Source organism: Amphiprion ocellaris, chromosome 6 (assembly GCF_022539595.1).
Source record: "Amphiprion ocellaris isolate individual 3 ecotype Okinawa chromosome 6, ASM2253959v1, whole genome shotgun sequence".
NCBI lineage: Eukaryota > Metazoa > Chordata > Actinopteri > Pomacentridae > Amphiprion > Amphiprion ocellaris.
The window spans coordinates 34,710,759-34,738,543 of record NC_072771.1 but is presented as its reverse complement, the minus strand read 5'-3'; the positions used below and the strand labels follow the sequence as shown (position 1 = coordinate 34,738,543).

The 27,785-nt window shown below is 39.0% G+C and overlaps 3 protein-coding genes across 3 annotated transcripts; 1 reads left to right on the top strand and 2 right to left on the bottom strand.

The window, feature by feature from the left end:
- Positions 1-627: 627 nt before the first annotated feature.
- On the bottom strand, positions 628-15,648 carry LOC111580402 (zinc finger protein 462-like). Its single transcript, XM_023288133.3, has 11 exons — positions 15,494-15,648; positions 15,104-15,167; positions 8,328-13,447; positions 7,931-8,220; positions 7,202-7,320; positions 6,715-6,849; positions 6,387-6,630; positions 5,334-5,476; positions 5,023-5,246; positions 2,522-3,707; positions 628-1,419 (listed from the first exon to the last, which is right to left on the bottom strand). The coding sequence occupies exons 2-11, from the start codon at positions 15,111-15,113 to the stop codon at positions 1,277-1,279; spliced, it is 7,614 nt and encodes a 2,537-aa protein (XP_023143901.2). The 5' UTR covers positions 15,114-15,167; positions 15,494-15,648; the 3' UTR covers positions 628-1,276.
- A 2,534-nt stretch (positions 15,649-18,182) lies between these two features.
- Positions 18,183-23,521, top strand: coq2 (coenzyme Q2 4-hydroxybenzoate polyprenyltransferase). Its single transcript, XM_023288141.3, has 8 exons — positions 18,183-18,334; positions 19,469-19,851; positions 20,358-20,524; positions 20,979-21,100; positions 21,517-21,602; positions 21,699-21,832; positions 22,600-22,788; positions 23,000-23,521. The coding sequence occupies exons 2-8, from the start codon at positions 19,524-19,526 to the stop codon at positions 23,111-23,113; spliced, it is 1,140 nt and encodes a 379-aa protein (XP_023143909.1). The 5' UTR covers positions 18,183-18,334; positions 19,469-19,523; the 3' UTR covers positions 23,114-23,521.
- A 934-nt stretch (positions 23,522-24,455) lies between these two features.
- On the bottom strand, positions 24,456-27,360 carry mboat4 (membrane bound O-acyltransferase domain containing 4). The gene is made up of 3 exons (XM_035956287.2): positions 27,326-27,360; positions 26,282-26,506; positions 24,456-25,541 (listed from the first exon to the last, which is right to left on the bottom strand). Exons 1-3 carry the CDS (start codon positions 27,358-27,360, stop codon positions 24,587-24,589), a joined length of 1,215 nt encoding a protein of 404 aa, XP_035812180.1. The 3' UTR covers positions 24,456-24,586.
- Between the last annotated feature and the right edge of the window lie 425 nt (positions 27,361-27,785).

Genomic DNA, 27,785 nt, shown 5'->3' with positions numbered 1-27,785 from the left:
TATCTCGAGTGTGACATTTCAAGGAAAGTCCCACAGTAAAGACTCACCTTTATTTGCAACTAATTTTCCCTGTAAACCATCACGTTTTTACCTTTCTCTTAATATTTAAACATTTTACTGACAGCTATCAGTAACATACACTAGTTCATAGCATAACATTCTGTAAATCAGCCACTCTGCATCTCCTCAGATGGCGGTTCTTCAGTTAGCTAGAAGGGCTAATATGAAAATGTTACTTTCTGCTTTAAATTCAGCAGCTAGTTGTATCAAGTGTATTTTTGCGACACTAAATATGTCTACTGTGTGTCAAAAATGATTAAATATCTGCCAGAGTCAGAAAAGACAATAAAATCCGTCACTTTTATAAACTGTGCCACTTAGCTTAGCGATGACTAAGCTAGTAGTAGCAAGCTACACCAGCATAGCAAGTAAGCTAGCTTGGTACCAAGTCAGTAGCCGATGCATTCAGTGCAAATATTATATTTAATACATTTTATTGTTTTGTGTAGGCAGTCCACATTTGCAAGATTGAGAATTCAGCCTTGGAAGTACAATCAACATGCAGGAAGAACAAAAGATTTCCTCTTTTAGCATTGGCATGTTTGAAATACAGTAGGGCAATTAATACCAGGTGCTGCAATCTCGCTGTGTTTATTAAAACAAAATGAAGTATAAACAGAAGGTTACAAAGTAAACAAAAGTTTATTATTGACACAGAATATCAAACAATATACCATTGTTGTACTTTGGCTGCAAAGTACACAAGAACTTACATTCAAATGCCCAACAGCACTTGAAGGCAACACAAGCATATTTCCACAATCTGTGGTACTGAGGTTTGTCCAGTAGTTGGTATTTAACACAAGTGGTGTTAAGTCTTTTAAGTAACAACAGTTCACAGTGTAAAGATTTCTGCATGTTTTATAGTAACAATTTTTGATTAACTCCCTTCACAAACTAAAAAAAAAGTCCGTATGATAAACACTCATGGACATCGTCAGTGTTTTCAAACAAATCTAAATGAGAGCTTTATTACAATACGCACATAACAGTCATCATTTTGTTTTAGAGGTTTTATTTACCGAATCTCGCTAATTCAAATCTATGTATAACAGCTGTACCATAAAAACATTTCATTAGTAAAGGGATTTAAAATCGACAAAACATGAAAAAATATTTGTAATCATTCAGCAACACAAAGTAACACATTGAAGAGTTAATCGAAACAAAACACAGCTGGAAGCTGCTTCATCCATCCGTAACATAAAGAAATATTTTATATTCCATGACGCATGATGTGACGCTTCAGTTCAGAGCTGTTCATGAGGTTTCGGCCACATAACTTGCACTTAAATGGTTTGTCCTCGGTAAGTGAGGAACGCAGGACTTCAGCAGATCCATCAATGGCTGTTACTGCACCTGAAATACAACAGCAATTGACTTAGAGTGTCATCACATAATATCGACCAAATTTACAACAGCAACCAGGCCTGGTATGATTATGAAATTTAAGTTGATTGTCTTTTAAATAAGTGTGAAAGACTGAACTCAAAGATGCTCCCAATGGCAGCTGAGCACCATGCATGATCGTTTTGCCATCATTGATGTGTGAATGTGTAGGTAAATGGCAAACATTATGAACCGCTTTGTGTACTTTTAAGATAGAAAAGTACTATTTACGTTTAGACCATTTCCCATTCCTTTGTAATTTGACCGTGGTGCAAGGTTTGTGATTTTGCAACTTAATTCATGATATACACACACACAAAAAAAAAACACATATCAAAATGCAGTCTGTTGAGTAATACTAGTTAAGTGCTTCGACATAAGCAATTGGTGCCATTAAACCATAGTAGAAGATTACATACATGGGGGGACAACAACCATGTGAGTGAAACATGACATTTTCCTTAGTTTTTAGACAGGTGAATGGAAACTACTGAATGTAATAAATAATTACAATCAGGCAGTTGTGCAATGATTGTGACAGGCCCATTGCAATCCGCAATTATTGTAGAATAGTCCACCCTTAAATATCAGAAAGCAGCAGAAAATGCTCATCACAGCGTCTTATAGCCGATTAAGACTTTAAAAAAAAAAACAAAACATGAATTTTGAATGTAGTTCATTTAGCACGATATCAGAGAAAATCCTCACATTTGAACAACTGGAGGCTCTTTAATTTCAGCATTTTTGCTTTAAAGTTCAATTATGAAAATGATCAAAAAGGGGTTTCCAGATTTGATTTTAACATACAATCCTGGTTTCCTCAAACATCTCTGACATTTTCCTACTCATTACATGTGTGATGTGATGGTTTTTGGAAGACATCCTGTGCGTTCCCTGAGGAACCACAAAGCAATCAAATGGTATTGTCTATCACACCCAGACGGATCTATGTCAAGACACTGCTGGAGTGGATGCTCACATAGCAATCAATGGACCCCAGTGTGTGCTTCCCTTTACTGTGCATTCAAACTTTGAATTAAAGTAGTTCTGTGTGATCACTTTACATTCTTACCTTTGTGGACATGTGGATCGTCCAAATCTTTGCACTGTTTCCCGTTGTCTTCTGCGATCACCGCAGATTCTTTGTCCTCCTTCTGGTTAAGAGGATCAGTCTCTTCGTGCTCCTTGTAACATCCAAGAGCAGGCCTTCCGTGCTTAAGATACTCATTCTCAAGAACTGGCATTTCTCCATAATGCTCTGTTACCTCCTCGCAGTTTTTCAGACTGTTCATTTCCTGCTGTTTGCAGATTGGAGATGTGACTCCTAAACTATCCTTATGGCTTAACAGAAGTTCTGTGCAGTTGGGCGAAAGAGTTAACAGATGCCTTTCAATTGTGAAACTCTCTCGATCTGTGGTGTTTTTAGCCTGTGTGTGATTCATCTTCGCGGAGGCTGAAACTGTCTGTGCGTTTACTTGATGTTTTGGGTTCTGGACCAGAGTGCCGTTGCCTTCTTCATCTAGTAATGGTATATCACCAAGATCATTGTCTACACCTTTAGCCTCAATGTTCTGCTCAGTCTTATCCGATCCATTATGATTTGTCGTCTTGTGAATTTTGCAGATGCTGCCATCATTATCCAACTGTAAGATGTGGCGTATTATGTCCTTTTCTATCTTTGCTTCGATGTTCTGTGTTCTATGCTGAAATGTCTTAGTATGTAGCATGTGGGCCTGTGTTTTTTCAGGTGTTTGGAAAACAGGTGTTGAGCTCCCCTCTGCTGCTTCTTCTTTTTGTTCTGAAATGCTGCTGGCTTCACTGTCTTTTAGTCTGGGTTGGGCTCGGTTCTCATTGGTTTGCCCCTCTTCCTCGGGACCATTGTTCCTTTCCCCAACATTTTTCTCTGCATTTCCTCTTGCAGTGTCTGTCACTGCTTGTTTTTGTGGCTCCTGTTCAGTCTTCTCTAGGACAGTAGTGTTTAGTTTTGTATTCTCATGCTGACGGCTATCACCAGGGTTTTCTTCATTTCCATCCAGCCCTGCTTCCTTGAGCATAATTTTGTCCCTGGTGTTATTACCTGTTGGATTTTCAGTTTCACTGAAGTCTGTAACAAAGTCCTTGGTTTCGACATTGTCAGTGTCACTGTTGTGCTCCTCCAAGTTAGATGAATGTTCCTCTTCGTTTCCTGGCATCCCACCAGCACTTGCATCTAGTTGATCAAGGCTCACCTGACCCACAAGCTCATGATTCCTCACAACCTGCATAAAAGAACCGAAAAAATTAACCAAAGCACAAACTTACAACATCACACAGAGCCCATTTTCCCTGTAGGACCCTTTTACAGGGTGCAGAAACAATTTCAGGAGCTGGAAACAGGGTCTAAATGATTAATTGATTGGTGCTGAAATACGCATTGCTGAACATGGCTCATTTGCATGAACCTCACAACTACAAGAACTAGTGATAATATTCTGTAACACATTGAATTTAAGCAATGTAATGGCAGAGTTCTGCCCCTGAAGATGTGAGAGCTCCGAATACTGTCTGAGTGGGACAATACGATGTGAAATCCCATCTTGTTACTGCCACAAAATTGTGCTTTGTAGGCGAAACCCCTAAGCAAAATGTGCAGAAAGGGATCAACGGGCCAGCCGGAGAGCCCTTAAACAGTCTCTGAACTCATAATCGGTCCAATTCATTTCAGGACTTAACCTCTTCCACTCTGGAACACCATGTACAGAAACACGGCCATATGTGTTAGAAAAAAAATGCAACCGGTTCCAGTATGATATTGCTATTGTTGCACTTCAGCTCTGTTGCATCAAATTTGGTAGAGACCCAGTTAGGAACAAGTTTAACAACAGAAGTGTCACTGACTCATTGTTTTAAGACCGTTATTTGCCGTCTAATTTACACTTTTGATTAGACAGGAGTAGAAATGTAAATTTTTGCTGGAATTTTTCCAATCTAACTCTGACCTGGTGACTGTTGTGGAAGTCACTGGGAATTTTGGGAACAATCAGAATAAAACAACACTTGTTTTTTGTTATCAAGTGGAGGAATGAAAAATTAGTTTCAGTTGAAAAAGGACAAATCTCATACACCAAAGTGTGTTCAGAGGTCTGACAATGACTGACCTTCAAGATTTTCTGTTTATGTTAAGTCTCTGCACTGTTTGAAAATAACAGCCATGAGAAAAACAATATTCCTCAATTCCTAATTTCTTTGTGTCTCAGTAGAAAAAAATTCATATATATATATAGTTGAACTAAAATCAGAATAAGGTAATAATAAATGTTTTACCACAGTGTTGCAGCTGTTACTAAATTCTGGGATTTTTAAGGTTTAAACGTTCAAGTGTACACAAATACCCTAGGGCTTAAGGGGTATAAAGCTGCTAAATGCTGATATATATTTTTTTTCTTTTTAAATTGTCCTGATATTCATAGTTATCGCAAGAATGCCTCCAGTCCTCTACATTTTCAAAGTATGTTCAAAGTGGCTAATTGTCCATTTCTTCAGACACAAAGGAATTCCAGTGATGCACAGAAGGGCTCAGAGACCAGTCCTCACCTGATGCTTATCGCTCAGGTGTGCCTCCAAGTCGCTCAGCCGAACGCAGTCGAAGTAGCACAGACGACACTTGTAGGGTTTGATGTCATCATGCCTCGTCATGTGCAAATGTAGGTTTTCGGCACTGCCACTTGAGAAAGTGCATTTATGACAGCGGAAGACAATGCCTTGAAGGTAACGTGACAACTTTGAGCGCCGCACCTCTATTGGCACAACACGTTCCTCTGGAAACAGGAAAAGAAACAAAACAGAATGAACGCAACTTCATGTAAAGGTATAAGGGGATGGGAACCCTGAAGCATCTAACCTACCACGATGCAAGACAATGTGATCGATCATGTTGTTCTTGTTGCTGGTCTGATAGAGGCAGAAAGGGCAGCGCAGGTCCTTCTGATGAGTAGGCTCTGACTGGCCGGTAGAGTGACCTGTTTCTATGTGCATCTCCAGAGTTTTCCTGGTAAAGACAGAAGAAATTTGAGACATGAATGTAGCATGTGACAAGTGTTAGAAGGCAACTTTTGATGTTACAGATGACAGGCTAATGACAAAAAACATATATTCAGACAAACATATAAACTCATGGAACTTTTTGCAGACTTATTTCTGAGTCTCCAATGCACAACTGATGATCTGTAAATTCATGCCCTGTTCTGATATGAATCAATTCTTGAATAAGAAATCTACAAGTAAACAGTCTTTGTTCATCTTTGTTTACATAATTAAAAGAAATATTGTATATCTGTTTACTTTATCATGATCTGAAAGTCTGAAATTGTAGCCATTTATGCTCACAATTAGGCCATTGACTGCACTTTGTTGCAGCTGATTTGGAACAACTAGTTGTATGACTCTACACCTATCAGTCATGTCACAGTGCATTTTAGATATTGAAACACATGAATTGAACAATGACGAGTCTTTGCACCATTTCATGGTGCTACTGAAAGTAACCAGATTTTCTGAGTGGATTGTTTGGACTGTATCTGTTCCCAGGATACCATTTATGTGCATGCCCTCGTTAGAAAAGTTTAGTAATTCCAACTATTTGCCTGATGAGGGTCTAGTATCGAAATGTTGCGCTAATAAATTTGTCTTTGTAAGTTAGACGCTGTATGGGAGTCAGACTGAAGCTTCTGGATACACTTGTCCTTCTCTCAGGCAAAGTTCCTTTAGTGGTAAAAGCCGTGATGGCATGTTTTTCCTGTAAAAGTTCTGTAACTATGTTATGCTATTGATCCAACAAGCAACTGATTTATGGCAACACACTGAATAAAATGGAATCAGGAGAAAAATAAGAAAAAAATAGATTTTGGAAATATTTTCTTTTTGAATAAAGAAGAACCCTCAGTGTTGCTGCAGCTTACCTTGAACCAGTGAAAAAGTTGCAGTCTTTACACTTAAAGATCCTCTTTCCATGCCGGTTTATGTAGTGGCGTCGCATACTGGACAGATGTTCAGTGTTGAAATTGCACATCTCACAGTAGAACACACTGTTCTCGGCTAACTTTGATTCGTGCACATTGACTTTAGATTTGGCATTACTCTGTGCCATCAAGTTGTAGTGGTTCAACTGTCGCTGCACATCTGGAGGCTCCAAGTACATTGATTCTGTTCAAGTACAAGAAACCACAATCTGTCAGTACAGAGCAAATGGTAGATTATATTTTAGAAAACCCAGAGGGGATGACTTGCCTTCAGTCATTTCAGTTTCTTCATCATATTCAGACCAGTTGATGAAAGCTTCTGATGAATAAGAAGACTCCCTGTCGGTCCTCTGAGCGTTCTCTTCGTCTTCGCAGTGAGTCTCAGCTGGATCCTCAATAACATCTGGATATTCAGAAGGTTGAACATGGAATCAGACATAGAAGAAATTCTCATGAAATCTCTAAAAGCAACTCCTGTGTAATCAGTGTGATGTTCAGTGTACGTTCTATACTCTATGGTGAATTCCTAAATTTGGCTGCAACAATTGTAATTCATAGAGCAGATAATGAACTCAAAACCAACCACATAACTTCCACAGAGTAGCCAAGACAAAACAGACAGCCCCTCTTTCTTGTATTCATAATCTGACAAATTCTTGCAAATTTAATGTCAAAAAGTCAAAGAAGAGACATTTAGTAGATTGCATTACCATGACACCACCGGCAGTTGTCATAATTCTATTTGGATTTCTCACCTTTATGTTTTTTCATAAAATGGCTCCTCCACAGGCCTAGGACGGTTGTCCGATAGGAACACAAACCACACAGGAAAGGCTTCACAGTTCCAGATTTGTGGATGACAAATTTGTTAATGCTGGTGAGAAAATGAGGGGGAAAATAAATTACCTAACCAATAATCACAAAAAAATATACATTGCAGGTTCTTAACACAAATAGAGAGCTCTGACGTATGTCCAAGTCCATATTTAGCCTATATAAATATGGTTTTCAGTTAGTTTTTTTGCACATGACCAAATTTTAACAGCTTTTACAGTAAAGGACAGTTGTACAGAGGTTTTTCCTTGCTGAGAAAATGCCTTTGGGGGGGTAAATATGTACAACAGTAAGCATGATCAATCCATATACAGTATAGGCTATGAGTCTGTGTTACCTTAATTGACTGGAATCTGCATTTCACTCATTTCTAACCATTTGATTAAGAAAAATATTCATTATACTTTAGAAAATGAAACCATAATTGATAATACTGTCTATAAAAACTGTTTAATATTCTGAGTTCTTAACATTTTGATGCAAGGTAAAATCTCCCTTGTACTAAAAAAATCCTGTATGAAGAAGGAACCCTGTTACTGCACTGATGAAACAAAATTTTGACCATGGTAACTACAGATTCAGACTCATCTGTAATCTGCACTTAAGAATTAGCAACCACAATGAAAGAAACGGTTAAAGTCTCTTCTTACTTGATCTTCAACGCTGAGGTGGACGGTTTGCTCAGTTTCTTGATAGCTGCCAGGGCTGCGTGGCTGCGCACATGTGAACGCAAACCTTTCATTGACATAAATGTCCGGCCACACTGCTCACAAGCGTGTTTGTCTTGTCTTGACTCCAGCTCCGTTTGCTCTACATCTGTGGGTTTTGAAGGTGACGGCAGAGGGCTTGTTGGCAAAGTGAAGGTCTGTACTGGTGTCATGTTCCACTGGGTGAGGTCCTCCAAGGTCTCCAATTTGGGAAGTTCATCTGGCTTGCTGAACTGAAAATCAAACAGTAAATGTGATCACTTACAACTGATTGTAACTCGTGAATGCGGCAAAACATTAAAAAAAAGTGTAAATGAGAATTCTGGGAGAGTCGGCTTACTTGGACGGTTTGGATCTCCGGCTTTGGAGTGATGACAAGCGACGTCTTTCTCCTTGCTGCCTTTGTCTTGTCTTTCCCCCCTATAGCGTGACGATCCAGATGAGGGCAGAGCTTCCTAATTCCATATAATACTGTTGCGCAGTGGGAACATTTGTAAGTCCCTGTGGTTTTACTCTTTTTTGATCCCAATGATAGCACAGTAAAGTCCAATTTGCAATCAAAGCGATGGAAAGTATTGTAGTGGTCAATAAGCAACTGAGGTGAGTCAAACATTAAGTCTGGACACATCTTACATTTGACATTTGCACTTTCCTCAGGTTCAACAGGCACAGGCAAGTCGCTGGGCATCTTGCGTTTACGTATGTTATACTTCTCTAGTAGCCTGTATGTGGTAAGTGCATCCAGTTTGTGAGTCTTTCGTAGGTGACAATGCAGGTATTTTCGACACGATCCTGCATAGGAGCACATGTGGCACTTGTACAATAGTAACTGGCTCTGTGGTGATGGTGAGTTTGACTGACATGTCTCAGAAGTATCAGGCTGGGGACAGTCTTCAGTTTCCGTGATCTTGACTTCTGATGTTTCTTCTTTTAAAGACATAGCCTTCAATACTGAAGCCTGAGAGTCGTAATCAGGTTGGTTTTCAGTTGTTTCAGCTGAATGCTCAAAAACAAACAGCTCGTCATGGGTCTTTATATAGTGGATTCTCAGTTTTGCCATTGATCCATGAATTTGTGGGCATTTTTGACACATATACCCTCGTTGATTGGCACTTCTTCCAATTGTGCACCTGACCGTGTTGGATAACAGTATTTCAGTTGTTTTAAGCTCATCTGCTCTGGCTACCACATCTGGATGCTTCATTTGGCAGTGAGTCAGAGTTCCATGGTAGCTTGCATTCACATACGGGCAGCTTGGACAACTGAAGAATAATATTTTGTTTCCATCTGTTGTTATGCTCAATTTTGGTGGCTCAGAGGTGTTTTCTGGTTGCTGAGTTGATGTGGGGTCAGGAGATGTTGGCGCTGGCTTCTCAAAACCCTGTTTGTACATTGGTATGTAGTATTTTAAGTAAGCCTCTCTTCCGTGTTTCTTAGCATAATGTCCCGCAAGACGTTTTGTCATGAAATAGATTTTGGAACACAGGACACACTTGTATACACGATCCTTTGGAATAGTGTTCTTGTGGTGAACACGCAAGTGTTGACTGAGCTCAATTTTTGTTCTGCATGTATAAGAACACTGCTGGCACCTAACCATGGCATTTATCTTCTTACTTAAAAGGGAAACCTTTGACACGGATCTCTGGGTGCTGTAGGACTTGGATATTGTTATTTTACTTACAGCTGATGGTTTGAGTGTACTTTGTACATTGCTTGCCGCAGTGTCGTTATGTTCCATCTCACGGTGCTTGCTGAGTTTGTTCAGCGTTGCACAGAGCTGTGGGCAGGTTTCACACAAGTGTCCACTAAATCGCACAATGTCACCAGGACCATTTTTTTTCGAGCCTTCATCCCAGTTTCGTACATATGACAAGTCCACATTAAGACTGCCTGCCTTGGACGGGAGGGTAGGATGCTTCATCTGGCAGTGAGTGAGAACTCCTTGGTGAACGGTGTTGACGTAGGTACAATAGGGGCACTTAAAGATGTGCAAAGATGTTTCGATTTGCACTGGTTTTGGCTTTTCTTCTAAATCTTTAGGTTCAGCTTCGTGGTGTTTCATTCCACAGTGAACGCTAACACCATGACGGGTATTAAAAGTTAAAGTGCAGTAAGGGCACTTGAACGTTGCTTCATCAGATGACTTGTCAAATTCAAGAGGCACTTGGTAGGAGTCAAATAGCTCAGGGATTTCATCATGGTCTTCCTTCTGGCTGCTTTCACTTGTCTTCGTGCTGTTCAAGATATCCAAGTGGTCTTCTTTTGCAGGCAAAGGATGAACAGCACGGTAATGGCGTGCAACACTCAACATTGAGCTACTTTTGTAAGAGCATGAGCTGCATGAATATGTCTCAGTTTCCCTTTGCCTTCTTTGGGATGTCAAGTTGCCATCATGACCATCACCATCACGTATGCCATCAGTGTGCTTTAGTTTTGGCTTCTTCGTTTTTGGAGGATCTGTATCGGGACCGACATATAACAACTTACTTATGTGCCCAAAGCTTGTCTTAGAACTTGGGTGTTTTTCCTGGTAGTGCTTATAGACTGCTGCTGCGTCTTCGCCAGAGAAAATGCAAAATTCACAGTGATAGCCCGACTGCAATGCTCCTTGTTTAAAGCATACTTGTAAAACATCTGTGACTGAGTGTATTGTCAGGTGAGCCTTCCTTATATGCCTTTTCAAAAGATACACATATGGTGTACTGTATGTGCATCTGTAGCACCGAAGGGTCCTCTGTCTCTGTAAGGCTCCCACTGGGGAGGATTTGGCAAACTCCTTTATTTTTTTCGGACTATTTTCCAATTTCCCTGGTGATTCCTGACTGACTTCCTGCTCTAATTTTAGGTGCAATTTCTGTGTTCGTTGGAGAACCATAGAAGTATACTGTTGGACTTGTGTGGAATTTTTCTCAAAACCACGATGTGTTTTGGAGTAATGGCGCATCACTTCTTTTACAGTATTGTTTCTATAGTTGCAGTAGTGGCAGAAGAACATATATTCGTCACCTTCATTTATGAGAGGAAGAGGTAGGCCAGTACAAAAGGACAACTCCTTGTCATTGTGTTTTGACTTTTCAATTTCATCACGAACTAAAGCCGTATATTCAACAACTGATTCACGGCAGGTATGAAGACGTTGGTGAGCCTTGGCTTGATGGTTAATTACTCCTTTTGGAGTTGGATTTCCAAAGTTGCACTTCTGGCAGTAGAACAGGTTTTCTGCACATGCATAAGGATTTAATTGTGCCACAGAAGCATCCGTTTCATCCTCCTCATTATTTTGAACTTTTGTTTCACTGCATGCCTCAACACTTGTGGTGGTTTTGGAATGAGAGGATGGAGGACTTTTTGAAGGTTTCATTTCAAGTTTCATTTTCTGCTTCTCAGCACTGTACAATACAATATCATCAGTAAATACTGGTGCATCCATAGAATGTTTTGCATTATGATGACCAACAACACTTCTGACACTGGGACTTGTGTAATTGCAAAACTGGCAGTAAAATATTTTATCTGGTGAACTGGATGACAAGCTGTCCATTCCGGCACTTATTTCCCAATCATATTTGGTAGAAAACTTCTTTCTTTTTCTTCTGTCCTTCACAGATTCCACTTTCTTAGTGTCGGAAGACTCTGAATTATGCTCAGATGTTTCTGCTTTGTATTCAGGTTTTTCCAAAAATGACAAAATTTTCTTTTGCTGCGACACCTCAGCTTTGTCTTCTGAAGCACCTGAGATGTTCTTTAGAGGTGCAGAGCCTTCTGTTACTGTCCCAGAATTTGGAGACTTTTCAGGCGTCATCTCTGACATTGCACAAGTTGACTGTTTGATTTTTTGGAGTGTAATTTCTTCGTCTGGGTGGCTTTTTTGGTAGTGAACATGCATGACAACAACGGACTTATGACTAAACTTACAGATCTTGCATTTGAACAAGGCCATGTCTGCACCATTGGAGGTGGCATGTTGGGGTGAAGTTGCATTTTTGTCTTCTGCACACGGTATATGGGATCTCTCAGGAGACATTTCTCCTGATCTTTCTGAACTGGCCGTTTTTTCACATATATTACACGAAGATGGCTCCTCCTGCCCTTCAGTCACAGAATATCGGCAGAAGAACAAAGAACTCTCCACTCTATGTGCAGGGTGTTTCACCTTGTAATGCTCTCTCAAGTCCCTCACTGTGCTGGTGGTAAATGGACACACAAAACATTTGAAAACCATATTGAGCTGACTTGCTTTCATCATGAATACATCTGGGGCATTTGGATGATTTTCCATGTAGTGCCCCTTTAGATCAGCTGTGCTTAAAAACTTAACTGGACACTCCAGGCAACGAAAGGTTGCACTCTGATCATTAATGTCCTGAATGTAGACAGCATTATATCTGACGTAAGGGTGGTTGTCCTGATAATGGGCAGACAGACTTTTGATACCCACACCACTGAAGTCACAGTGCTTACAACAATAAACATCTGTGTCTCCATGAACTGAATCACCCATCTTTTCTTCTTCATCTTCACTAATATCAAATGAAAACTTAGTGCTGCTTAATGAAAGTTGGTCACTTGTATGTTCTTTGTTTGGGAGTTTCTGCACTTCTTTGTCTGATTTTGCTTTTTTAGCTGGACGACTTTCTGAACTTTCCTTATTGGGCCTTTTGCCAGTGTTGTTAGGAGGTGTCTCGCTTAACTGTGCCTTAGGTTTTGATGGGCTCAGGTCAGTCATCAAAAGCTGTTCATTTCTCAAAAAATGGTCAGTCACTGCGTTGGAGAGATCAATCATGGACTTTGCAGTGACTTTAAATACACCACTACTGTTTGGGCTTGAGCTTGAGGGAGAGTCCTGCAGAATTAGGGTTCCTTTGGCGCCATCAGCCAACTTTGTAGTGGGTTTCTCATCTGATCCAGACGATGCTGTGAAGTACTTGGTGATGGTTTGTAATGGCCTCTTGTATGTTTTCAGATCCTTCACTGGGTTAAGTGAAGACTTAGTTTTTGAGGTAGACGTAACTGAGGAAATCTCTTTTGCTTCTGTAGTTTCATCGTGCTGGTTTGGTAAAATCTCAGTTATTGCGGTGTCTGGATTTTCAGAAAGGACTGCAGTTCCTAACAAATTGCGATTTTCAGTTTTTTTCTCGCACTGTTCCTCGTGTTCATTTAAAATATCCTGACTAAAAGCTTTAAAATCACAATGCTGGCATTTAAAATTACTTCCTGAACTGCTGGTACTGTTGTCAGTGTTGGCTTTGTCAGTCTTGATGTATTTTAAACCAGCTTCTGTGAGAGCAGTATCTACATCAAAGCCATGCACCTTGTTGAGGTGTTCAAAAAGGTACACCTTGGATTTGAAGATCAGGATACAGTGACTACACTGGAACGACTTGACCAAGGACCCCTGAGGGACGGCTTGTTTGCTGACTTGCTTGATGCGGCAAGAGGTGGAAAACTGCGTTGAATCTGAGGGGTAAACACAAAATACAGTCAAATGCTCAACATGATTTTGTGCATTGACTTGAAAAGAACTTGACTTGTCTTTTTGGTTCTTGAAAACAATTCTTCTGTCATCCATGAGGCTACCTTCGTTCTTACTGACCAATGGGGCATCCCAGATATAAATATATAGTCACCCTTTGACCCATTAATAATCCAAAACTTGCATGCATTGGAGTTCGAATAGTTAAAGTGAGAAACTCAGAAGCAGTTTCTCCAAACACAACATCCACATGCACATCAGATCCAGCAACAGTCTGAGACAAAACCCCTCAGGACCAAACACCCAAACACAACCTTAGCAATGTTGTATGTGCAGTCGAACACACATACATGTGCATAGACCTATATATAAGAGAGACTCAGCAACTGTTCCACAATGTGTGGTACAACATAAAAGAACCAGCTCCTTAGGACAAGATTCAGCAGTCCACCTGCATCTAAAGAAGACGGGCACTCATCTGAGGACAACAATCTGCACATTCTGGACAGAGAAGACAGATAATTTGAGAGAGGAGTTAAGGAAGATGTCTATATTACACTGGAACAGCAGTCTTTAATATAGTCTTTCTTGGAAACATTATTCTGCAGAATATAATGGTCTGGTTGCATTTTATTTTTCTGCTATACAGTTAAAGATGTTCTGCATTATTTGTACTTCTACAAACCAATCACAGTTGTCTTTGGTGGGGCTAAGTGAAGGATATGGCTTTGGTTTTCCCTCAAAATAATCACAAAGGATGCAAGAACTGTGATTAAAACAGCTAATTCACTTACTGAATGACCCAAATCCTTGGCAAACCTTAAAATTTTCAATGAGTTCACTGGCTAGCCTGGAGGTTCCTGTTGTTGTTTGAAGTGGATTTTGAAAACAGCAAGGCATGGAGAGCACAAGGGGAGGAAAACGCTGTGCAAACTGAGCAGCTAATGTGAGGCTAATAAGGGCAGCCTATATCCAGTGAGACAGAATATCAGCTTATTCCGTAAAACGTAATAGCATGACTGCACTTCTTTAAACCCATCATAATCATAGCTAAGTGGAGTGTACAACTTTGGTGTTTCCTCAAAATAGTGACGGCATTATTTTAGTGCAAAATTTGTGTACAGGGAGATGAGCACTGTGAACAACATGGATAACTCACTGCTAATACAAGCATGGCTACTTACTGCACTATTGAAATGAATTAGCTGGCTAGCCTGGAGGTTGCTGTGTCATTTCCCATAGTGATGAAAATAGTAACAAACACGTAGCAGAAGTTGGGAAAGCTGACAAAAGTAATTGGTGGCTTATACCCTACATACTGAGGATGGTGTCTTTGACAACACTTATCAGGTACTTATAATGCAGTCTTGATGTCCCTCCACAGGCAGTTTCACCACCACTCACACCTCCAAGCATGCGAGTCTTGGGTTTTGACCATTAGACGTGTTTGGGGGTGAACATATAGATGTGGGACAAATTAACAGTTAGTTCGAACTTAATAAGCCTCTTGGATGAGCAGTGAAACATCTTCAGGAGCTAAAAAGAGAAGTGTAGTTTCTTTATAGTGAAGCTTTTAGGATTAAAATGATGTGGATGACTGATGTATCAGAAACACACAGACAATAGGATGCAGTACATACCGTTTTGCATCTTGCATTCCTGTCCCCCCAGATCTTTACAAAGAATGGCACAGCTATGACACACCTAGAGGATCGAAAGCATACATTATTGCATCGCTTAAGGTTGAAAACCAGCATCATATATTGCGTCCCTGTTTTGGTGCCACTGTTAAAGTTAACGGCTTCACTTTATTTTTCGCAGGGACTTAAAAAAAGAAATGTGTTTCATATCAAGTATGAATAGAAAATCGGTGCAAAAACGGCAGTAAAAGCAACTCAACCTCGGGATTTAACTTAGTCAGACACGCTCAACAGGAAGGAGATGTAAAACGAGACTAAGTGAATAAACTGACAGGAAGTGGACGGCTGTAACTCAAGAAAATGATCAGTGCACACAGATTGTTTACTCACGCATACAGGCAAACTCAAGATGAGGCGTATTAGGCAATGTTTTGAATCGCTGGTATTGATAGCATAAAGGGACCACACATTTCCGCCATTTTTCCCGCGAGTAATACTCGGTGAGGCTTCTCCTTCCGTCCGACTGCAAACATCGCCGGGTTGCAGCCGCACATCAGTTCCGTTCACAGTCGCAAACCTTCAAAATAAAATCGATCAACACTCGAGTGAACTTAAAAATCTCATTTAGGTGATTGTACATTTTTATTGTGTTTGCATGTATTTTAAAAGAGAACCCATGTAAATATGCATTTTCTAGATATTCACAAACAAGAACTTGGGAGCGCCTCAATTTTGTAGAAGCTGTTCAAAGAAGAGGTATGCCCTTGTTAATTATGCAAATTCACAAAAAAACATTACATCTAGAAATGGACAACAACCTGATTGGTAGTTGCAGCATCTTGTTGTAACTTTTTAGATGTTTTTTCTTTTTTTAAGATTGTGTCTGGCTGACTTGGCAGAGGAGAAATTTATGTTGCAGCTGTTACAAGACAGCTTCTTTCACTCTACAATGCATATTTTTAAGTACATGTTGCTGGATTTGTCCCTTTTCTGTTTTCTCATTACTTCACAGTTGTACAACAATCATCATGGATTTATTTTTAAATGTGAAGTCTTGTTTTCTTTTCATTCATGTTGAGATGATCTGATAGGTTTTTGTCCCTGTTTTTATCAGTTTGTATTCATTTATGGATAGAAAAAAAAGAGAAAAAAAAGCTTTTGTTCAACCTACAGAGACAACTTTTGGTATATTATTTGATGTGTACAATAACGTGACATTATCAACAAAACTATTATATTTGATTGACACTAATGTGTCAATCAAATATGTAATGGTCATGTAAGTTCTTTTTTTAAAAGCTGAAAGAATGTGAAGATGCTCCCTGCTGCTATTCCTCTAAATTTCTGTCAACAAGATAGATTTTACTGCTGCATGCCATCTGGTTAACCATTAGTCATCTTGCTCAAACTTTATATAATCTTGCTGCTCCTATTAAGAAAGAGCAGCTGCCTCACAGTCCACCAGGTTTATTCAATTTCTAGAGCTACTTCTGCTAACTCTTAACAATGCTCAGCCGCAAGCAAAGCACACCAAATATTCTGCTGTTGGCTGCAAGAGTGAACACAATAGTCTTCATGCACTGCCAGCAATAAACACAGTGGATTCCTGTCATTATCAACAACAATGTTAACACAACAATGGAAAAATCCTTACAGTTATGTTACTGTTTGCTTTGATCATATGCCCCACAAGTCAGAGCACTTTGGAAATTGTAGAGTTAATAGACCTTTAGTGATGGTGAAAATTTAAAGACTGATTTAAAACTAGTAAACCAGAACAGGAAACAGTATTTTCCAGTTGTGCTTCACTGCAAGCTGAACCTTCATGCACACATTTTTCAGTTTTTGTTCTGTTTTTTGCACGAGTGACTGTAGTGCAGCTCATTCAGACTACATTTAACTGGCAGTCAATTGAGAGCCATTTGCAATCTGCAGCTCTACCGCTACAATATTAATTTTAAGAACACAAACCTTATCTGACAAATTCCCTATGCACATGAATTGCAAGCAGTGATTGTGTGGTGAACTTGACTGTATTTCATATAAAATGATGACTGGAGAGAAAATTAGAGATGACAGGAAGTTCTGTCAACTACAGATGCAATGAGAGTTGTTTTTCCCTGAAGGGAGCGTGGACAGCAATGGGTGAGGTGTACTGAGATATTCATTAATTTGTTGGAAAGAGGAACAATATGACCTTAAATGCACCGTTTGCTACAGACTAAAGTTCACCAGTGGCCAAACTGTTATTATGCGAGGGGTCGCTATGTGACAGTATTTCTAACTTTTCATCCACATCTTATGCTCTCACAATAAAATTACATGCTGCTTTATATCTGAGAAAAAATAAAACTTTTGGTTCCTTACAGTTTGAAACACGTATCTTTCTTAACATAATGCAACAATAATTAAAATTAAAGTCAAATTTAAAGTCTATTTTATATTTTAATCTGCACAAAGAGGTGTAGTTATCCCTAATTTGCTCACTTCCTAATTTTATGGTTTCGTTGTTGATGAGTCACTCTTTTAAAAGTAAGAATAAGTATTCATGTGGAAAAAAAACAAAAACAAAAGGCATGCTGTAATTGTGATATCACAGACAAAATTTACCGGAAGTACGTAAGTTACGCCAATTTTTACAATTTAAAGCGACAACAGAGAATTTCTTTGCCTTCTTTTTTTTCGAATCCCTTTCATCTGTGGAATGACCAATATTGTTTCAGATTCTGTTCATATGTGGTAATTTACTGCACATTTGTGTGTGAGCAAGATGAAAATAAGCGAACTGAACTTACAATGTTTTTGAAAGGGTTTGAAGAAATGCCTTAAAACGAGGGTTTCTAGCAGCTATTTCATTTACACCTCACAACAAAGTGTCGCTGTTATCTTTCCTAAAAATATGCATTAAAAAGGTGCTGCAAAAGTGAACCAAAAATGACAAATAAACCAATCAAGATCAAACATTATTTTCACCTTCATTATTTGATATTTAATTAAACAATAACAATATTACAACAACAATAACAACAATATTACCAATAATTGTAATGATCGTTACTGTTATCGTTGTTAAAGTATTATAGAAGTACTACTGTAATTTCGCGCAAGAAGTGTCCCGTCCATGAGCCTTGTTGTTTCTGAGCTTACGTTGTTTCCTTCGGAGCAGTAATACGCGACGTACCACAACACGGAAGCGTCAGCAGCATTGACCTGGTGGGAATCTGTCTAGTGGTAAGTCGTAATTAAAATCTACATTTTCGCTCCTGTAGCTTATAATGTAAGTTTATTTTACTCTTATGTTACAGTTTTTTTCTTCACGACAAGCTAAATTTGTTAAACGTGACCTGAAAATGCTAAATTAAGCTACAGTTAGCAAGCCAGTATCTAAACTTCAGCAGTAGCTAGAAGTTTGCCATTGCAGCAATAATGTCTACAGCGTATTCATCTGCATTAGTGGATTTATTTGACAATATATCTCAGCGATTCTCAACCTTTTTTCAGTGACGTACCCCCTGTGAACTATTTTTTCATTCAAGTACCCCTCCAACCAAGGCAAAGCATTTTTGGCTGACAAAAAGAGACAAAGACGTAAAATACAGCACTACGTCATCAGTTTCTGATATATTACATTTTATAACAATGCAAAAAATGTGCTAATTTGTAGTGGTCTTTCTTCAACTATTTGGAAAAAATAACTAAAAACTTGTTGAAAAATAAATAATTGATTCAATTGTAAATAAAGATTTCTACACAGAAGTAATTATCAACGTAAAGTGTCCTCTTACACACGTGGACAAAATTGTTGGTACCCCTCGTTTAATGAAAGAAAAACCCACAATGGTCACAGAAATAATTTGAATCTGAAAAAAGTAAAAAAAAAAAAAAATAGCTATGAAAATTAACCAGTGAAAATCAGACATTGCTTTTGAAACGTGGTTCAACAGAATAATTTAAACAAATATACTCTTCTGTCTAAACTCTTCCATAATCTGGGTTTATGGTGATAAAATGGAACGGCCTACTTGATATGAAATTCAGTTTATGAACTTTCATTCATATTTTGTTGAAGTATTATTGAATAAATATATTTCATAAAGGATTTTTGAATTGTTCTAGTTTTTAAATATATTTTTAAAAATCTCACATACCCCCTGGCATACCTTCAAGTACCCCCATTTGAGAACTGCCGATCTATCTGACCGTACCAGCTGCAATAATCCGTCTGTTCCACTAGTTGATGCTGAAGCTACAGTCTCAGTCTTTGTGTAGCTGATTCACTGTTGCACAAAAGGATTGCCTGTTGCAGCAAATTGGTTCTTCTCTGCCATAAAGCCGACGTTAAACTGTTGTGTTTGTGTGTTCAAGGCTGACATCTATTATAGAAGAGAGGAAAATGCTCATTTGATGTCAGAGAGACATCATGTTCCAAGCCAAGCTGACCAGCCAGTTAACTTTGACAGCCCTGAAGAGGATTCAACATGGGAGCTGTTGTTATCCCTGCCTCACCAAACTTTCAAACAGCTTCCACCAAAAGGAAGGAATGAGGACTAACGACGGTCTGCGCTCACGGCCCATTGTGTTGACAAGAGTGCTTTACAGCCAGAGAGTAATCCGGCCATCAGTCAGACTGCTTCAAACACAACACAATGGGAGAAGATCGTTCAGTGTATCAGCTGCTAGTATTGTGAATTCAGCACCAGCTCACGTGCAACCATACCTCAGACTGATGAGGCTGGATAAACCTATTGGTAGTAAATAGTAATTTTGTTTAAACCTGTAACTGTTACATAAAATTTTATATCTGAAGCTGTAGAAATGTCCATAGGTCTGGACAATTTTGATTGTAACCCAAAATGTAAAGATGTACTTGAAATCGAGTAGCACCACTGGTATTACGTGAATCTGAAGCACAAAGAGTGTGTTACATAATAGTCAGTCCTTCACAAGTTAAACTGCAAGATCTTTTGTCAGATTTTAGTCGAAAGTGTGTTTATAAAGGAAGGGGAGCTCATATAGTTTTGTTAAGCTGCTTCAAACTCGCAGGACACTCGCAGATAGGTGCTGCTCGGTATGAAATGCTTTGATTCAGCAACAGTGTATTTTACTGCTAAGACACTCCCAGCTGGACCACAGTCAAACTGCCACAAGCCAAATGTTCCCCCTAGCTGGGCATTCATTTCCTTGGAGCATTTCTATTTGTAAGCTGTTAATCCCGTCTTCATTTCTCATGAGTTTTGTTGCATCTGTACTGTAGGAACATGGCTGCTGTACCTCCCGTGTACATGGAGCATCGCTCTGGCTGCAGAACCGGGCCAGCTACCACATCTGGGCATGCTCACTCTGTTTGGTGTAGGTAGTCTGGTGATGAGAGGAGCTGGCTGCACCATCAACGACATGTGGGATAAAGACTTTGACAAAAAGGTATACAAGACCAAATTATAGCATATTTTGTTGACTTTTAAACTGAAAAAATAAAAACAAACCCTATGACAAGCAGCCAATAAAAAGTAGCAGTTTTTCAGATGTTAATTAACTGTTACTTTAGATCTCATTAATTTAAAAACTAGATTGGCACTGCTATGTTAGTACTCAGGAACCCTCTCTGGATGGCATGACCGCTTACATATACTTCTGCAATAAATCAAGAGTCTTTCTAATTGTATTAAGACATTTCACCCACTGAAATCTTTTCTGGTCATACATGTTCAAGTATGAATACAGTCTTTATTAAGCTGCAGTACATAAAAAAGCCATTAGTGGTATGCAATTTTACAAAATTAAACTTGCTGTTGTGTTACAGCAAGATGTTCAGATTTCTAATTTATTTTATCATTATTAGCATTGCCTGATTCACAGTGTTGGTGCTTTTGTGCAGGTGTCCAGGACAGCCACTCGACCGGTTGCATCAGGAGAGATTTCTCAAATGCAGGCGCTGGTCTTCCTGGGAGGGCAGCTCTCTCTTGGACTTGGGGTTCTTTTGTGTCTCAACTATTACAGGTACCCAGAAGTCTGCCAGTGTGTTCATGAGTGCTATGTAGAGATACAGAGATACATTGATTTCAGTTTGTTAGCCAAATGATAATAGAACAACAGCACAGATGAACAAAATGATCGAGTGTGTAGGTCAAACAGTAACCACCATTTTGGCATTTCACGTGTGCAATTTTGCCATTTTTTAGCCTTCAATTGCCCTTGAGGCCATTGTAAAAATAAGTGCAGCAGTAATGCTTCACTAAACACTGGCTCACCCTGTTCTCTTAGTTACATTTCTAGATGAGTTATTTAAGGTGTGTTAATGTCCAAAGTCGAGGCATGTATGTTAGAATGCAGGTAAAGGCAATCACCTGTGCTCAGTTATTTATGTTTTTATACTATTGCTTGTTGACTCACAGTGGCCACATTGTTCCTCACAGCATAGCTCTGGGTGCTTCTTCATTATTACTTGTTATCACCTATCCGCTGATGAAGAGGATCACTTACTGGCCACAGCTTATGTTAGGTATGGGCTGTGTTAAATTTTCATCATAAAGTTGATATTTATCCCCATCACAGAAGCTGAACTTTATCTCACGTTCCTTCTGTGCGCTCTCTTTAGGACTCGTTTTCAACTGGGGCACTCTGCTGGGCTGGTCTGCTGTTAAGGGCTCTTGTGATTGGTCCATTTGTCTCCCACTGTATCTCTCAGGAGTGATGTGGACACTGATGTATGACACAATATATGCACATCAGGTGAAGTATGGAGTTAGCTCCTATGTCACGTGAAATACTGATTCCAGTCATTTCTATTCTTCAAACATCAACATTCTTTGTATTCAACATGCTGCTGCAGCTTTCAGTCTAGAGTTTATGCAGTTATTTGAAGACAAGCCACAATCCTCACTCAGTGCGGAAATGCATTCAACAGTTTTGCCAAATTCACCCACAGATATGGTTATTTTTCCACATTTACAGTCACTTTTATTATTCTAGATGTATACATGAATATATGGATGTAAACAACATTCTGGTGGTCTGGTATGAACACATCTGAGTTGGCCTTTAAATACATGCACAAATGTAAATTTTCAGTGAAAGACGGTTCACTAGAGGCTTCAAAACACTGGAAATTTTCAAACAAATTACAATGATGGAATATCTTGCCTATATGCCAGTATATGCTTTATTACATATCAGAGAGAACTGCTGTGGCATCATCATACGTTTGCCTGAACTGGGGTTTTAGGTTCTTCTCTCTCCACTGAGCAATGTGGAGTTCCTGCAAATGAAATTCTGTGGATTATAGGAGGAACACTGTGGCTAAAAAGACAGTAAAACTGAAACTTATGTGAGCTGTGAGATCATATTGGGAATTGGATTAAAAGTGAAAATTATTCTTTTCACATCTAATGAGAGCAATCTACTACTGTTGCAGTCACTCACTCTGGAGCTGCACAAAAGATTAGTGTCTCACATTTTAAAGTGTATTTACTGAGTGTGGGATTTTCTTTGATAACCAGGATAAGGAGGATGACATCAAGGTAGGAGTCAAATCCACTGCACTGAAGTTCCAGGAGCAAACCAAACCTTGGCTGAGTGGCTTCTCAGTGGCCATGATGTCAGGACTGGTTGTCGCAGGCATCAATGCTAACCAGACTCTCCCTTACTATGCTGTGCTGACCACTGTGGGCATTCACCTCACACACCAGGTGAGGAACACAGTGTTGTAATGTGTAGTCTGAATGCTGAGGACAAATGACTAATTCTTTAATGACAGAATTTAATTCCATAGTGAGTGAACTGGTGATGTAAATATGTATAACAGATAATCTTAGTTAATATGCTAACCTGGCTAGGCTTTAGCCATGTTTTAAAAAAAAAAAAAAAATTAAATATGATATTTGCTTTACTTTTTTGTAGATTTACACTTTGGACATCAACAAGCCAGAAGACTGCTGGAAGAAATTTGTCTCCAACAGAAACCTTGGACTGTTGTTATTTTTAGGCATTGTTACTGGCAGTTTGTGGAAATAATGAAGAGAGACTTTGCTGAAATGAAGAAGTACTCAGAAAAGTGAGTTAATCAGTGCACAGCATATTTTATTACGTGGTGTATGATTTTTAACAGAATACAGTTTTGCAATGTAATACATGACTGTTCTCATAAAACGGCACTTACGGTTGCTGATTTTAAAAAAATCAGATATAACTGCATGTTCAGATTTGTTTATTAATGATTCTAACATGATTATGTAATTAAGGTCTGCATTTTAAAAGGAATTGAACTTGAATAATAGACAAACCTGCAACGTGCTGTTATTATGGGTAGACACTTCAGACCTGCAGTGTGTCATTTCTGACCACCAGGGGGCGGTATGACTGCATTGTACACTCCAGGCTTTACAGCTCGTACATTGAATATTAAAAATATCTGGGTTTTAAGCTCAGCTGTCTTCATAAGTCATTTGTTTACTTTGCCTCTCTGTCTTTTCATGCAGGGTAGGCATTGTACAACCGGAGTACCTGAGCGTTTGAACTAGAAGCCAGTGCCAGTGTTTTTTTTTTTTTTTAGAGGTTAGTGAGAGTCACAGAACTGAAGCAAGCTGATAATAGGAGCTAAAACCTGCACATACCTGCAGAGTTCAGTGCTTTTTCTAAGTTTAGCAATATGATAGAAGCTGCTCTCACATAGTGACATGGTGTAATGCCAATGCCACTGTTAACAATGTCACTTAATGCATAATTAAAGACTGCTATTGTTGCTTTCTTTTAATTTGCTTTCAGTCACCTTGAGTGTTGTGAAGCGCTCTATAAATAAATTTTGATTGATAAATTGTAGCAGTAAACAAACATCTTTGCTTTTATCTCCAATGTCCACGTCATTTAGATATAGTGGAGGCTCTAACATATGCCAACTAGCCACAATGTTATAACCTATGCCTGGCGAAATGATTTACGTTGTTAATCTTGTTACAATGCAATGTTCTGCTGAGAAACTTTGGGTGCTGGCATGCATGTGGATATAACTGTCATCTACCACCTACCTACAATTTTTTTCTAGACCGAACAGACCCCAGATACCATAAAAAGTGCCTAGGAACAACTTGAGGAGTCCAACCAAGAGCTAAAAGTATTGAGTTGGCCTCCAAATTCCCCAGATCTCAATCTGACTGAGCATCAGTGGGATCTACCAGAACAAGCTGGATCCATGGAGGTCCCACCCTGCAACCTGCGGGACCCAAAGGATCCACTGCCAGCGTCTTGGTGCAAGTTACCCCAGGACAACGCCAGAAAGTCCAGTGTCCACGTCCTGATGTGTCACAGCTCTTTTTGTGGCACAAGAGAGACCTAAACAATGTAATGCAGGTAGTTTTAATGTTGTGACTGTGGTATAAAATAATGTATGACTACCAGTTACATCTTGCTCTAAGACTACTAATTTGAATACAGTTTTCTAATATTGCAGTAATACAGATTTTTTTGATTACCAGTTTGTACATTACTTCCCTAGCAACGCCTCTCAAGTTTTAACAAGATAAAGAGCAGTATTATATTCGCAAATGGAAACAGACCTACATATGTTCCCCACAAAAGTCTCAAACCAGACATATTTCTGAATTCTACTGCTATAGCAATACAAGTAACAATCATTTGAGTGTTAATCCAGCCTAGAAAAATGTATATTTTCCTCCATGTTAGTGAAAATTCTGGCCACAAGTGCTTGTGTATGCGATAGTCTGCTTTCACTGTTGCTGCCCAGGTGAAAAACCCCACAAAGTGACCTACATGTAAACCATGCCACCAAAGTGAAAAGCCAAAACACATGAACAACGGGAAATGTTTGCACCTGATATAAACCAGTCTACGCAGCCATAAAGCTGTTGTAAAGTTCCATTGACGGGCATACTCTGACATTCTGCTCGACGACTCAGTGGTCCAGAAATCCCCATCAGAGAGTCCGCTCAATTCTGAGGAGTCTGCTAATGAATATTCCCAAAAGCCAAACCCAACTGCGTTATTGAGGCCTTCACTGATCCTCCAGTGAGAGTAATACTGGATCCTAAAAACCAGTGCAAGACACCAAGTCCACAGGATGCCATAGAGGACCCCAGAGTTGACGGGATCATACATGTTGCGTTTCAGAAAATAGATAAGACACCACCGAGCCCACTGCAGCAGTAACACTTGGATCAACTTCAGGAAGACTACAGCCAGTGGACTGGGTGGAGAGCTGAGGCCGATTCCCTCCATGAGGAGCACAAATCGGCTGTAGGAACACAGAGGACCACCGAGCAGTGTGGTGAAACTGAGGGTGTAGCTGATGAGAGGGAGGATCATCACACATGTCTGCCTTCTGGATGATGTGTTACATGTTAGCATAATTCGTTTCTCCTGTAGGTCCATGGACACTGAGGTGATTCTCTGAGTGAGCAGCATCAAAGAGGACACCGCCAAGAACAACCTGAAAGCACAAGAGCTGTTAATGTGATAACATGTAAGTCCTTTTTTGAACATTGAGTAATTAATATCGAATGTGTATCTGTCCGCATTTCATGTTTTATCCATAGTGTACAGGAAATTAGCATCCAACAACTGGACGAAACTGGTGGAAAGAGCAATTGAGTAAACAGTCTCACATCAAAGTCTATTTAGTAGCTGTTTTGAAGCTTTTATTCATATCAAGAAGCTGCATTTGAAAGCAAACTCAGTCTTATGACTACCACTGTGTGGCTGAAAGCTCCAGGATAGCTGTTGTAATCTAAAGTTATTTGTTGAATGTATAATAAAACTTCTCCAGTTTGAATACAAATTAATTCATTCCATAATTTTATGTCGTGTTTGGTAGGCAGTGCATTGAAACTAACAAATTCTATTTTTTTTTTTTTTTTTGTTTTGCTGTGTTTGGAGTATTTGTGGTTTTGAGGGTGAGTAACTCAGAAAAGCCAATTGTTCGGTTGAACCGGCAGAGAACAGTGTGTCTGTGCTGTTTAAAGATGTTTTTTAAAAAAAATATTTTTTTTTTTTGTACAAAAATGAAGCTCTGTTCCACAGAGAAACAAAAGATCAGCCCATTCTTGGTTTTGGTCCTTTATGAAACCACCAGACTTATTGTTAAATACACTAATTATTAAGTTATTGGGTGTTCTGGTGAAGCATGGAGGTTTCAGATTACATAATAGCGGAAGGTTTTAAGATGAGTACCTGATGCTGACAGGTTCATGCAGGTAGTATTCCCTGTACTGTATTAGCAGGTGCCAGAAGGTTTGCCACAACATTTGGATACCAAACGCCCAGATGTGGACACAGCTGGGATCCACAGAGAGGACGAGCAGAATGAAGACGAGGGTGGAGGTGAAGAGGAGCAAGCTGTAGATGCCCATTGTGACGACTGCTAGGACACATCCTCCAACAGAAACAAACAGGTACCTGCAGATGACAGTTCATGTTGACCACTAGCGCTGTAGTTATTAGTCAATGAATATGTTAACTGGTCTGGTAAATGTTTTAAAAGCAGAAATACCAAAAATTGTTGTTTGCTGCTTTTGCATTTAAAGGATTTACTGGTTTTCTTTCATTACAAACCGTGTAAATGTCCTTGGGTTGGGCAAAACATCGTTTTTTATTTTGTAGTATTTACTCACAGTTTCTACGATTTTATCAACCAAATAATTAGCCAAGAAAATTATCTGCAAATCGATGATGAAAATAATCACAAGGTGGTAACTTAGTGCAGTCCTGACGCAGTGGGATTTTTCAAATCAGTTTATTTATAGAGCACATTTCAAAACAACAATTATGCAAACTCACTTACAAAAAGAAGTTAAAAATACATCACTAGCAAACAATTATAAAGTGAAAATATCTCTACAGATTTACCTTTATTTTAATCTAGTGCTGTTAGTAATACTTCAGGTCTGTTACTGCCTTTTTTTTTTTTAACCGTTTTGTTTATTTCAAACAAGGACACATTTGCAATCAGATCAAGATCAAATAATGCGTTCACTGAAATATGTGATACATTATAGACTTTTTAGAATCCAGGTTAAAGTGCCTTCTAATAATACCAATAAGTTTCATGACACACTGCTAATATATATGTAATATAGTTTGAAATAAAATAAATCAGTTGATTCATAATTAAATAGTAATTAGACATACCTGTGTGTCAAGGACAGATATCCCTGTTTACTGAGAAAATAAAACAAAAATGCAAATGGAAATAAAAAACATTGGTACATTAAAAACCGATGTTGCTCCCACAACCAGCTGATGGAGCCCATGTCTGAGTTTCAAGCTGAATGTTACAGACAGAAAAATAGAGCCTCTAATAGCAGAACTGTGGTGCTGATTGTCCTATTAAATACAGGTATAATATTTGTTTTACCTGGATGATTGTCTTTGCCATTCCACCTTTGGTTAGCATTCAGATAATTCCTTCTGTTTGTCATATCATGCAGGACTGATATCGGTTATTTCCTTTGTTTACCTTTATCTCTACTGTGTCTCTAGGGAAGTTTCTTGTCCGTTCATATTTCTGCAACTTTAGCAACCAAAACAGGTCTTTTTTCTTTGCAAATTTGTCCTTTTATTTCTACAAATCAACTCAGGAGTCTCTCTCTGTCACACCCGACATTAATTTGTATGATAGTCCTAGTTTAGACATATTTCAGGTCAATTTAATGTAATTTATTAGCATTAATATCAG

Coding starts and splice junctions, on each gene's coding strand:
- LOC111580402 (XM_023288133.3), bottom strand. Junction 6,850..7,201: donor TTTTATGAAAAAACATAAAG/GTGAGAAATCCA, acceptor CTGAATATCCAG/ATGTTATTGAGGATCCAGCT. Junction 1,420..2,521: donor CGATCCACATGTCCACAAAG/GTAAGAATGTAA, acceptor GTTGTATTTCAG/GTGCAGTAACAGCCATTGAT.
- coq2 (XM_023288141.3), top strand. CDS start 19,524: ATGTTCCAAGCCAAGCTGACCAGCCAGTTAACTTTGACAGCCCTGAAG. Junction 20,525..20,978: donor ATAAAGACTTTGACAAAAAG/GTATACAAGACC, acceptor GCTTTTGTGCAG/GTGTCCAGGACAGCCACTCG. Junction 21,833..22,599: donor ACACAATATATGCACATCAG/GTGAAGTATGGA, acceptor TTTGATAACCAG/GATAAGGAGGATGACATCAA.
- mboat4 (XM_035956287.2), bottom strand. CDS start 27,360: ATGGGCTCCATCAGCTGGTTGTGGGAGCAACATCG. Junction 26,507..27,325: donor TGGTTGTGGGAGCAACATCG/GTTTTTAATGTA, acceptor TGTCATCTGCAG/GTACCTGTTTGTTTCTGTTG. Junction 25,542..26,281: donor CATGAACCTGTCAGCATCAG/GTACTCATCTTA, acceptor TTGTGCTTTCAG/GTTGTTCTTGGCGGTGTCCT.